This window comes from Coffea arabica, chromosome 6c, assembly GCF_036785885.1.
Source record: "Coffea arabica cultivar ET-39 chromosome 6c, Coffea Arabica ET-39 HiFi, whole genome shotgun sequence".
In the NCBI taxonomy this organism is placed as follows: domain Eukaryota; kingdom Viridiplantae; phylum Streptophyta; class Magnoliopsida; order Gentianales; family Rubiaceae; genus Coffea; species Coffea arabica.
The window spans coordinates 3954655-3968008 of NC_092320.1; the positions used below are offsets into that span (position 1 = coordinate 3954655).

General features: G+C 36.3%; 1 protein-coding gene across 1 annotated transcript; it reads right to left on the reverse strand.

Annotated features, from left to right (window-relative positions):
• Window positions 1-36: 36 nt before the first annotated feature.
• LOC140008284 (synaptotagmin-3-like) lies at window positions 37-4876 on the reverse strand. The gene is made up of 12 exons (XM_072052146.1): window positions 4699-4876; window positions 4039-4140; window positions 3884-3934; window positions 3613-3736; window positions 3178-3296; window positions 2880-2981; window positions 2710-2784; window positions 2129-2205; window positions 1628-1877; window positions 1074-1436; window positions 648-776; window positions 37-561 (listed from the first exon to the last, which is right to left on the reverse strand). Exons 1-12 carry the CDS (start codon window positions 4810-4812, stop codon window positions 433-435), a joined length of 1635 nt encoding a protein of 544 aa, XP_071908247.1. The 5' UTR covers window positions 4813-4876; the 3' UTR covers window positions 37-432.
• Between the last annotated feature and the right edge of the window lie 8478 nt (window positions 4877-13354).

Consider the following 13354-nt stretch of genomic DNA (forward strand, 5'->3'; position numbering starts at 1 on the left):
ATCAACGTATGAGGCAGAGTCCAGACAAAACAATGATTACACACAAATGGAACATTTCATGTCAGAAATTAAGCAAAACACGATCAAAGTACTAGTACCTTTTGTAATTGAGTATTGCCTTATTCATATCCTTTCTTACTCTTTTTTTTTTTTTTTTTGCAGGAGACGATAAACCTAATCTATTCTACACTAAAAGGAAGAGGACGGGCCTAAGGAGGTCCGGGGATAAACCAGAGGAGATTGAACCATCATCAGACCAGACGGGTGCACAGCACACCCGTCTGAATTTTTTGGAGACAAGCCACTGAAATGTGCGCACCAAGTAGGTGGTTGCCTTTCTTACATATATGTACAATTGAAGAATGCAAAATTGGGCACAAAGAAGTTCAAATCTGTACTTTAGTACTGACACTGCGATGGAGGCAGCAAATATCAGATAACCTTCCATTGAATCTCAAGGTGTATTTTACCATCCTGGGAATTGATAAGATGGTACTTTTCATTGATTCGCCCATTATGCACCACATCAGCAAGATTGATATCAACATGCCCCAGTGATTCCTATGCATCCCCAGACAAAAGTTATGCTTGCATTTTCTCGTTTTATAAACTCGGTTGTAAATGTAGGGCTGATTGATGAACCATACCTTTGACCTGAAGCCAATGCCTCTTCGCTTACTCAGGACTTCAATATGGATCTGATCCGTGGATGGAGCCTCCTCCAGCACAAACTGAAATTCCTCATTCCAAGTTGGATTCCGGTTTTTGCTGATCGACTAGAGAAAATTGACACCATGTTAGATCGAAACTCAGCACCCAAGAAACCAATGCCAAACCATGTCTTTCATACCATTATAACAAAATGTGGGATCTAATCAACCAACAAGTTGATCGCCAAAAGGGATTTAAAATCCATTTTTAGACGGTAAATTAAGGGATTCAAACCTCGCACCTTGCTCTCAAAAAATTTTAGAGTGTGCCAGAACACCCTATTGGCCTAAATGGGTGATAATGCGACAGTATAAATGTTACTTATTGACAAAAAAAAAAAAAAAGAGTAAGCAATCAACTACCTTAGTTTTTTTCTTCTCTCCTTTGAACAGGACTACAGCGTAAGGATTATTGTGGTTTTTGCCCTCAACGTCCTCGGCACCAATTGCCGTCACCAATAGTAAACCAGCACCAGACAAGTTGTCTGCAGGGGCTTCTTTAGTACTTCCATTCCTAGCATAATCCGGGACTCCGCTGAACTTTTTACTGTCTTCTAGGAAAGGCACAAAAGTAATCTCCAACATGATTTGACCTCGGGGCTTCTTGTCATGGGAATCACTGTTATTTGTGCTATTGAGCAGACCAAGTGTAAGCTCTTTCTTCTCGTATGGCGTCAGCTGCTTCAGCGGAACAACTTGCATTCCCAAATTGTCATGTGCCCCCACCTGCAAAGCAAAGGTTGGTCCAATGACATGTTAATTTTTTGTGATCTATCGTAATTGCAATATTGAGATAAAAACAGCAAAGTCGAAGACTGAAAAACTTGTAGTTTGAAGACCATAAAGTTTAATGACTAACTATCATCAACGAAGTTCTAAGAGCAAGTTGAATATTATCAGGGAAAGAGCTTTATAACCTTCTCCCAGTCATAGAGGCGTAACTCGAGAACTTGAGTGTAGGGGTCCTTCACTGAGAGCTTGAACTCTTCATTCCATTCGGGGTTCAGATTATTCATCTTGACGGAAGTCTTCCTGGCAGGAATCGTGTCTCCACTAAGACTAAGTTGAACGTAAGGATCAGATGATCCGAGAAAGTCCTTTTTCAAGAGTTTGTATGCCCTCAAAACCTTCACACGCAATATCCCAACAGGCTTCTTCACTCTTGCTCTAAGACGACAAAAAGCAGAAAGCAACGTCTTAGTCTTATCCTGTAAATATGAATGAATTAATCTAGGTTTAAGCTATTGACGTGAAGAAATGAATGCTCCTTGAAGGCAAAAACAAAAATATGGCACGGAACCGTGATCACGGAAATTGCTCATGCATGGTAATGACAGGTAATTCAGCCAAGAAGCTGAAAGGCATTCCCAGTAATATCCGAGGCAAAATAATCATTCTGTAGTAGCTTCACTACTTACTTTGAGTTGTCAAGTATAGGTATTTCGAGCGTTTGGGGCCAGAGATAAAGCTTAGCAACTTCTTTGCTTATAAGTTCCTGCAACCAATGGAAAGACCAAATGCTACATCAAATTCTTTACTGCAAGTATGAAAAATATCAACGTGCACGTTTATGCCTAGAAAAAAAAAAGAGAACAGAAGATACAAGGTGCAGGCCAAGATTTGTTAATTCATACATGTGGCTGAATTAAGAAGATTGTGGATTATCTATTAGTTATCTACAAGACTGACTGGGTACAGAACTGTAAGGGAAAGGTGTAATAACCTCGGGCGTTTTTTTCCAGGAACTATACGAGGAAGATAACCCTTAAATCGTGAATCGTTCATTTTCTTAAATCTCCTTTTCTTGTGGATGACTCTGAGCCATACCTTTTCCAGACAACTATTCCAAGTTCTGCATCGCTTAACATTCGATTCTTCATAAGAATTTCACTTCTGCTTCAGTTGTTTAGCATCTTGATAACATAATTGTTGCTAACCACGGATAAGGTTTTAACTTTCTGGGCTACTTGATATAATGGAAAGGCAGACGACGACCCACCTGCACGAACTGGTATAACCCAGGGATGGCCATCAGATCCCCTCCCATGACCTTCAGCCCGAAGTCTATCTTTGGCTACAGAAAATGGAGAGTATACTGATTAAAGCTCTTCCACATCCATAAAGTAATGTCCAAGCTTTTTATTAATATGCGAAATTCTTTTTTCTTACCTTCTGCATCAATGACACTACTACACTTGAAAAACATGGGAATGTTGGGACAATAGGTCTCAAAACTATCCTTGGTGCTGCTGATATTTGTAAATCAATCAACTGCAATAAGCATAACAAAAAATATGATGTATTTGAGCTTGTTCATATAATTCATCTGTCTTTTTTTCCCGTGTTTGCTGCTCCTGGATGTCTTTTTTTTGCAGTAAAATATGATGCTTAATAAGAAGCCAAAAATGCATGACCTTTGGCTATCTTCTTTTCGGATGAAACAAAAATTAAGCAGCATGACATATACCTGAACAGTGACTTTCGCAGATAAGAGTTTCGCAGCCAGAATCATGTTCGGATTCCCAGCCCATCTCAGGGCAAGCTCAAAAAATAGCTGACTCTCATTCGATTCGTAGACCTTAATACCTGCCAAGTGCCAAGTTGATGGACAAGCATTGAGATTCATAGAAACAAAGCAGTTCATATTGATCATGCCTTTTCCATTGACATTTCTTTAACCCACTTTTGTATTTTTCCAAGTCATACTCCCATTTCCAGTACTGTTATTTTTGAAAACAAATTATGATCTGCCTCGTTTACTGGGTAATTCTTTGCACTTTCTTCTGTAAACCTTTTATCTGAGATTTGTCATGGTTGGTCTAGACCTGAATTTGTCCAGACTAGGATCAAGGACCCTTAACCAGAAAATAGGCATAGGCATACAAGTGTTATACTTACGTACCATCAATCAAGGGAGGGAGAGTTCCAAGGCTAAGGATCTCAAACTCCAAAGAGTCCACCTTAAATCTGCCAGTGTACTCAGCAAGATAAGGTTTCATTGCGCTTTTGATGGCCCCACAAATTGCCTGCAGAGGAAAGGAGATTATGTTTATAAAACTTTGGCCTACAACTGTGTTGTAGACTTCACTGTTTCAAACAAAAAGAACATGAGACTCTGCTTTAAGATCACGCAGTATAATCTGAGGCGTACGAGACATCATAAGTTCGATCACCTTATCGAGGTAAGGCCACATATGACGTACAAACTTGTTCAACCAGTCCACCTACAACATAATGTCGATATCTTCAGTACAAACTACAAAGAGGGATAGTTACAATCTACCTCAACTCTGACAAAATAGTTTTATTTGTTATTCTCGATACCCACTCGCTCATAGTCTGGTTTCATAACCCACAGTGGAAGTTCAGGTAGTAGATCAACTAAGGAGTTGGAGTCTATCTCCTCAAGTGGCGCCCTACTGATGGGATCCTGCAAATTTATATTCAACTAGCTGATTCAGTTCCAAATTCCTACTCAAATACATAGCAAAAATATTTGAACAACATCTGCACTGACTACAGGTGAAATGTTCTTGCAAATATCCGTTAGTCCCTAGCATTATCTATTGCTCCAGGACCATTGTATGGTTATAGCAGTGCTCTTCTAACAATTAAAACGTATTCTTTCTGCATGCCTAAAAAGCCAAGACTGGAAAATCAGTTGCAGAAGCTGACACAAGCAAAAGAAGAAAAACAAGAATTTTTTTGACATGCATAAACGCAAAAAAGATGCCAATTTAGATACAATCGGGAAAATGGAAGCAGCAGGGGAACTGGTCTAGTTGAATTATCAGTAGTTTCAAAGCCAAGTGCCAATCCAGCTATTGGTGGACCACAAATTAACAAGCCATTGATTGGTTCTGCAAAAATGTTCCTCGAAACATTTTGCTATAATTTGGAAGCCACTCCCGAAGGCTTTGGAGGCTATGTACAGTGCAAAAGAATGTGAAAACAGATGTCTATTACGCATGAATCGATGTATGATCACCTTGATAACATCTTGTGGCTCAAAGTAGATAAATATGAGATAACCCAGAACAAGGCCTATTGGGACTCCAATGCCAAAGCCTATGATTCCCACCAAAGTCCCAAGGAGTCCCATTTCCTTTCTTCAACCAAACAATAATCGATTAGCTCCTAACTCATCAAGAATTTGCAATTAATTAACTAATCAGGCCATTCAGGTGACAAAAAGGTGGAAGCCAACCTAGAGAGAGTTTAGTTAGGAAATTGTTACGTGGAGAATGAATCCGCTATTCTGTAGTAGTTTTGACTTTTGATCGTGAATGACGAATGACCGAGTCGCAGAATTACTGGTCCACGTGGCAGAATATGCCGGAAACTATCAATTTGGCAGAATTTGGAAGTTTTGACTTTTAACATTTAATTTTTTTTTTTTGGAAAAAGAAAAAGGAGTTTGCCTAAAGCAATGATTTTTTAAGTTTGCTTTTAAAGAAAAATATATACTTTGAGTTTGAGCATTCTTTTTTTTTTTTTTGCTTACGAAGTGAGTATCCGGATCAAACTAATCCCACTCCAGTCCGGGAGGAAAGGCCTCATCCCCCGAACACGATAACCACAGGATTCGGACCCTTGCGGGCACTGGACACCAGCTCCTAAGGAGGCTTACTGAGACCAATCAAAATGCCCATGAGGGGCAAACAATTTGGTGAGAGGCAAAGGTTGAACCCCTGACCTCTCACCCCACCAGGAGAGGTGGTGGCCACTAAGCTAGAGCTCAGTGGTTGAGTTTGAGCATTCACACTCTCCGAAAAAAAATTGAGCATCCATGCTTGTGTAGACCCTTAGCGCGTGTTTTTGGGTGTGTGTATAAGTACTTAAATTTAATGATTTCAGATTTTAATATATTCATACATATTTGACATCTAAAAATAAAACATCTTAATTAATTAATGAGATTTGAATTGTCCAAGCAAATCTTACTCCAACAAAAAAATAAGTGATAAACTGTTACTGATTATTTAATGCATAATACATGCAGATGTTAAAATTTTAATATTTAACAATATAATAACTCAACAATTTCATATTTCATATTTCAAATTTCAGTTTTATCAAATGTACCTAAGGGTGTGTTTAAGATAAAGTACATGCAAAAATAAGGGTATCTAAGTAAGAGGAGTGAAGGGGATAGATTAAGTGGTACGGAAAGAGAGGGTATGTAAGTGAGGGACCTTAGATTTGAGACCTTCCATTTATCAAAAAAAAAAAAGGTAAAAAGTATTAAAATTACGAAAATAATTAAAACTGAAAATTATCAGAAGAGTCAAACATGCTTGTATGATAACGTCTTCTTTGACCTTACCTTTAGATAGTTTTTGTTTTGCAGGAAAAGTGTGGGAAAGTAAAAGAAAGTTAGTTATTTTTTCTTTCATGCATGTTTGGTTGGCAAGAATGTTGAAAAATTTTCATGCATTTTGCTACAATTTCCTGTATTTTGTGCCCTACAAAATTTGCAGGATTTTGAAGTAAAATAGTTAGTTATTCACAGAAGTTTTAACAACTCCAATTAATTTTTATTAACTTCTTGACATAAGTTTCAATAACTGCTACTAACTGTTATTATTATTATTGATAGTACGATCACGGGATTTGTTGGCGGAACCTGTTGGCCCGCAGGGGGCAATACTAACCATTTATTAACTGCCTATATTCTGTCAATATTTTTCTTAGCAACCAAACGTTTATCGAAAACTTATTTTCATTTTCTTTTACCTCTCTTTCATTCACTTTACTTTCCCCATAAAACTTTCCTACTATTCAAACATTGCCTTAGTAGAAATAGGTATGCAAATATAGCGCGAGCATGCACATTTGGGTGAGGTCGTAGTTCATTTTTTTGTCATTTCCTAGCTGAAAAAAGTAGCCAAGAAAGAAAATAAAAAAAGGAGAGAGCACAAAAAGGGCAAATTATCTGGTTGGCCCTCAAAAAATATTTGGCTAGAACGCTTTTAGCCCTCCAACTATTATTTGTATAGTTTGAGCCCTCCAACTTCTGAAAGGCGTACACTTTCCACACCACTTCTAACGTTTTTGTCATAACTAGCAGGACTCAACTCATAAAAATTTGAGTTCAGATTCAGAATCTACTCAAAAAAATAGAATCTAAAAGTATACTTTCATTTAAATTTGATAACACTAAAATAGTGATCAAGTATTGATGAACAATGATCAATGGTTGTCGATCAGTATGCAGTAGTTGCAACACGATATTAGATGTGATTGGAGGATTGAAAGTGATAAAATTTACGTCATATTTTGAGGTAGATTTCATTGGGAGTAATAGTTAAAATTGACAAACGGTTTAAAAATACATAATACTCCCTCCGTCCCACTTTGACAGTCCTGTTTTCCTTTTTTGTCTGTCCCAAATTGCAGTCCACTTTCCAATTGAAGAATGTAGTTGTATTTTTATTTTCCTAAAATACCCTTATTCAATACCAGTTGTTGTTGCTATAAACCTACCCTATTTAATGAGAGTTAATTCTTTTTTTACCATCAATTCAAGTTCCCATAAAGTTGTACTCTATTTAATGTGAGGGTATTTTAGGAAAATAGCAATCTAAATTTACTTTTCCAACAAAGTTAACTACTTTTTCTTAAACTGTGTGAAAAAAGAAACAGGACTATCAAAGTGGGACGGAGTAAGAATGTTTTTTAGATATAAGAGGGCTAAAAGTACCCGTAATAATAATAGTTAAAGAGCTGAAAGTGGACAAGATTTAATAGTTCGAGGCCCGGGCAGGTATCTTGTCCGAACGCTTTCATACAACCCGGTCATGGCGTTGATCCAAGCACCCTCTTCTCAGCCGACATTGACAAGAAAATACGCAGCAGACCTTGAAGCAATTAGTAACTAGTATATATATATCGCAGTACCACAGAATAGTAACTAACAGTACCACTAAAGTCCAACATTTGGCTTCCACGACCATAAAAAGAGCCAAAAAGAAGGAAGATAACTGAGGAGGACATCTGCTCGCTTGGTTTGGCCAACTACAGTGTAATGATAGTAGAATACAACTAGGTACAATGAACCGTTTCTGAACTCGATAAAACGAATTAGTAGTTTATTTACGAAACCCCAAATATCACAGTATTCCAGTAAACTAAACTAACATAATAAACAAATTAATATTCTCAGGAGCACAGGGAATGGAGTTGAGTTGTGTGTGTTGGCCATATGATATGGGTATCTCCTAACTGCCGAAAGAGATTTTTATCCAACGCTACTGTTACCGTTAACCAGAATGGTAAAAACAAAAGAGATGAAAGCAGCAGTCACTTGTTCTTTCTTTTCTATCTATATATACTAATAAATAATACTAATAGGATTGTGCCAGCCGAAGTTCAACGAATGTGAACATATATATATATTTTCTTTTCTTTGGCGGGTGCTTTTGGTGTTTAGTACCAGTGTGCTATTTTGATGTGTTATGGGGGCGCAGTAAATACTCCCTCCGTCCCACTGTTTTCCTTTTTCGTCTGTTCCAAGTTGTAGTCCACTCTCCAATTGAAGAATGTAGTTGTATTTTAATTTTCCTAAAATACCCTTATTTAATGTAAGTTGTTGTTACTGTAAATCTACCCCATTTAATGAGAGTTGATTCTTTTTTTACCATCAATTCAAATTCCCATAAAATTGTACTCTATTTAATGTGAGGGTATTTTAGGAAAATAACAATCTAAATTTACTTTTCCAACAAAATTAATTACTTTTTCTTAAACTGTGTGAAGAAAGAAACCGGACTATCAAAGTGGGACGGAGGGAGTATATGCTACCAAAAATACCTGTGTGACCACTAATAATTGCAGCTGACAATAATAGTATAGTACTAACATTTATTAAATGTCAACCCTAAAACCAACCATATAAATAGTTACTCCCACTAATTTTGTGATGATCTCCAGTCGGGAGAAGCTCTTCCTGATCTGATGCATTGAACAAGTGGAACAGCCAACTTTTTGATTCAACCATGTGCAGACTCTGCGGAATACCAGAGCAGGTAGTAAAAGTTATAGTCCTGTTGTTCCAAGACTTTTGACAACTACTCTTACTCTCACCGATATTTGACACGTATCCGGCCCCTTCCCAACCCCACCACCTACGCACACGCAATCAGATGAACAGCTGCTGGTTCAGGATTTAGAACGTAGGCCAAACAAAACAAAAAAAAAAAGGGACCAGAATTCAGATTTTAGAATTTAGAGACGCTACTGGCAGTGTGGTTGTTTCGTTTACCAAGTCTATTCGAGTGTATATAAACTGTAATCCGCCATTTGCATCTAACAAATTTCAACGAGAAAAAAGACCAGTTGTTTGTTTACTACTTTACTGAGAGGATGATTGTTTTGTTTATTGAGCCTTCCAGAGTGTTAAGGTGTAATCAGCCATTCGTATCTAACAAATTTCAACTAGCTAATCAGACCATTTTTCACATCATCAATAGGTCTAAGTTGGTGCTTTAGCATTCGCGAGGTTCCGAGCAGCGAAAGCCATATCAAGGGTCGACTGCCATGACCATCGATGATGAATCTCTTCTGATTGCCAAGTTTTCTAACCAAACTAGCAAGTCAACCCAGCATTATTTTTTTTAAATGTTAAACAGTGGAAGTCAACCGTTCGTAAATATGTAATGCATTTTTTTTTTTTGTAAAAACAAAAAATAAAATTTCTCCATATATTCAAGATGTTTATCCCAAAACAAAAGTTAAAAAGAGAACAAAGGGAAGGGACAAGCTTTGAAGATATCGGGTGGGCCCCCCCCCCCCCCCCCCCCCCCCCTCAGTATGAAATGTGAAGTGGGCAACTGTAAAGTTCCCAACCACTGCCCGTGGATTTGCCCTTTTCCTTTTTTCCCCTTGAAACCAAGAATATGCGATCTCAGTGCAAAAATTCTTACTAACAAAATCTTAAAACAAAAAAAAAAAAAAAAAAAAATCCTCAAACTTCTAGGGTGACGGTAGTTAAATCGAAGATTAAACTTTATCCCTTGAGAACTCGTCGGGAGGCTAAACGCCGACTTTAAAGAATAATTAATAATTCTCAAGTCCCATGAATAGTTTGGGAAATATATATATAAATATATTCCTTCTGCTACATGGGAAAACAAATTCCATCATCCGCAAACACTCCTGAGGACCAAATTCAATCACTAATGAGGAAAAGAAGTTCTATAACCAAAAGAACCATCATATTTAGACTTTGTACTTAGCACGAGTTTTGATGTTGATGGGCGTCCAAACTTCCCAAACTCTGGCTGTTGTTGTTATAAAGCTTCTGTCACAGTACTATACTAAATGCCGTGCAGATAATTATTAACCCCCCAACCCGGGGTCCCGTTCCGTTGACAAGAGGAACCCACAGGCTATACTATGAATTACTATATATTTATACTACACCGCCATGGATGGAAGTCAATCCCTTCCTCTTATTGGAAGATATTGAATAGTAGTATATAAGATGCATTGATTGATTTCATTTTGTTCTCCAAAGCCTCTGCTACTGCCTTATCTTGTGATACAGTGCCGGTAGTAGTATTAGTTTATACCATCATATCTCCTTACCCGTCTCTTTCGCTTAGTGGTCCAAAGACCAAACTAATATAGTATACTACTCTTAGTTAGTTTGGATAGGAAATTATTTAGAATAATTATTATAGTACTTTTTCTAATGTGACGTAGGTAAGATAAAAAAGTAATTGAGAGTATAAAAAAGGTGAATTGAAAAATATGTTTTGGGATAATCTCACTATCCAAATACTCTAACGTATTCTACAGACGAGAACACTAGCTATGCTACAGGGGATTTTCATTCAGCATTCTGATCATGAACATCTGGCTGACAAATTGAAAACAAAAAAAAAAAAAAAGTAGCTCCTAAGGCTGAAACTGAAAAATGCTTCGGTAGAATACTTTAGTTAAAACAGAGAAAGGAGATGACTGAGGGAACTAGCTGGAACTGGAACGATGCTTTACACTCTCCTAGTTCTTACGTTTGTTTGGCAAGATATAGAGAAGACTTGGTTGGCTTTTGCATGTTTAGAGGCAATATCTGAGACAGAGAACTACTAATACTAATATATGGTTATCGAAGGAAGGAAAAAGGGAACATGCAAAAGAGTGGCATGTCAAATTTGTTGGATAGATTAACAATGTGCAAGTCAAACGCAAAAGGGGGAAAAAAACAAATGAAAAATCAACAAAGTAATGAAACGGCTAACGAAGATTATCACTACAAACCTCTTCAACATTTGGAAATTTTCCCTGTTTGATAACAGAAATACTTTAACATTTAATGTATTAAACATTTCTTAATTCACGCGTTGAGTTTTAAGTGAACATTTTTCACTAAATCTTCTAAATTGATTATACTTATTATACCTATCGCGCACATAATATAATACGCTCTCGTACCATTTTTGCAAATGGTATACGTTTCTTTACATTCGACACGCTCATATACACACAACCATGCTCTCTTACCTATAAATACACACACTTAAACGTTATCTCTGAATTGTTTCATTATTTTCTCTCTTTCACACACGCATTTTTTCTTTTCTTTTATCCTCTCCAAATATACAAATAAAAGTAATATTTTCTATAGATAGAAACATAATAGTTGTATGATATTTCAATTCAGCACTTAATTTTCATACTTTAGAATTCATATTTTAAACTTCAATTCTATCAAATGGGTCCATGTTTTGATTTTGTAGAGTTTGCACATTGGAATTCCTATTCACAAAAGAAATGAGCGCGAGGATACTTTCTTTTGAAGTAAAAATAAAGAAAAGGAATATAGTGGTTAACTTTTTTACTTGAAGCTTTAAAATTTATCTAAATATGGACTTAATTAATTGAAAGGAAATAAAATACATTTAATGAAATTCTATTTGGTCCATCGTTCTTTTCCATTAACGTATGGCTGGTATTTTTGTTTCTTCCCATTTATGTGTAGGAAAACATAATGCACTTATATTACTCCATTTTGCCTTCTTTTTGGCTATGTAATAATTAATATAATTTCCTCTTAATTCCTAAATCCAATGATGGATACTGCTGAAATGTGGACTGAATGCATATTTGGTATACAATTTTTTTTAGGCAAACCATCCAAAATAGAAATAAAAAGCTACTACTAAAAAAATAGTAAAGAAAGTTTCAACTTACCGAACACGAGAGCAAAAAGGAGTGATAATAACTGCATGAATAAATCTTATATACACTGTTACCGTTTGATTCATGACATGTGTGTAAAAGTTGAATTTTAAATTCAAATTTTGCATAACTGTCATTCGTCCAACCCTATCGATAGTGTATATATTACCAGTGTAGGAAAGATTAATCATAACTACACCACATAAAATCTCAGCAAACAGAACTCTTAAGACGTTTGATGCGCAACGATCATTAAAAAAAAATTAAAAAGTTCCTATAAAATAGCCATCTAGATGTCACTTATACTACTGTATTAGTTAACAGTATAAAACTTAATCGCATTATAAAGTTTCCCAAATTTTAAACTCTTACAGGTTACATAGCGCTTAAGGACTAGTTTGGGAGTAGGGGTGGCAATTTTCGACACGACCCGAAAATACGACACGAACCTAACACGAAATTAATGGGTTTGGGTTGAGGTTTCGGGAATTCGGGTCAGAATCGGGTTGGACCCGATGAACCCGAAAAGAAAACAGGTCGATTTCGGGTCAACCCGTGGTGACCTGATATGACCCGTTTACGAATTAAAAATAATTTAATAAACATAAAAATAATTTAATCTAACTAAACTAAGTTATTCTTTTTTTCAAAGGCATTAATTACTTAATCCTAAATGAATTTATTTAATTTGTGTGAAGTTGAAATTATTATATTTGGACAAATAATATATTATATTATTTTTTATTTTTATACTGTTTTAATTTATTTTATATTTTGTTTGGGATAAAACACTTTTACGGTGTTTAATTTATTTTAGATTTGGTTTGGAATTATTTATTTAAATTTTTATTACTTGATTATGTAATTAGTTTTGTGAGAAATTGATTTTATTAGAAATTACAGTGATAAATTAATAAATTAAAATTAAGTTTCGGGTCATTTCGGGTCGACCCGCCAACCCGTCAACCTGAAATTTTCGGGTTCGGGTCAGCATACCTGACCCGTCACGGGTTGGCGGGTCGGGTTCGGGTCAACAGATTTTCTGACGGGTTGACCCGAACCCCGCCCGCCAACCTGATTTGGACCCGAATTGCCACCCTTATTTGGGAGTTTAGGAAAGAAAAGAATCGCAAGCTTGATGAGTTAGAAAGTGAAGACATTTTGAAGTCATACGGGTATATTATAATGGATAATTATGGTAATTTAAATCCTTTTAATATTCACTTTCATTTTTCTTTCCACTTTAGGAGAGACAGTTTTGTTGAGATTTTATCCTTCCATTTTTTCCTATTTTTCCTTTTGTTTTCCATTTGAAGCTCGCAAACAGGGGAAATCCTCAACGTTATCTTCTTGCCTGTATTTCCCATCTCCTGAATAAGGGAATATATTTATTTATTTATTTTCTCCCCATTCTCTCAACCCAAACCGTAAATGAGAAAAGGGCATTTCGACCTCTATAA

Coding starts and splice junctions, on each gene's coding strand:
- LOC140008284 (XM_072052146.1), bottom strand. CDS start 4,812: ATGGGACTCCTTGGGACTTTGGTGGGAATCATAGGCTTTGGCATTGGA. Junction 3,297..3,612: donor TCTCCCTCCCTTGATTGATG/GTACGTAAGTAT, acceptor GGCACTTGGCAG/GTATTAAGGTCTACGAATCG. Junction 1,878..2,128: donor CCTATACTTGACAACTCAAA/GTAAGTAGTGAA, acceptor TTGTCGTCTTAG/AGCAAGAGTGAAGAAGCCTG.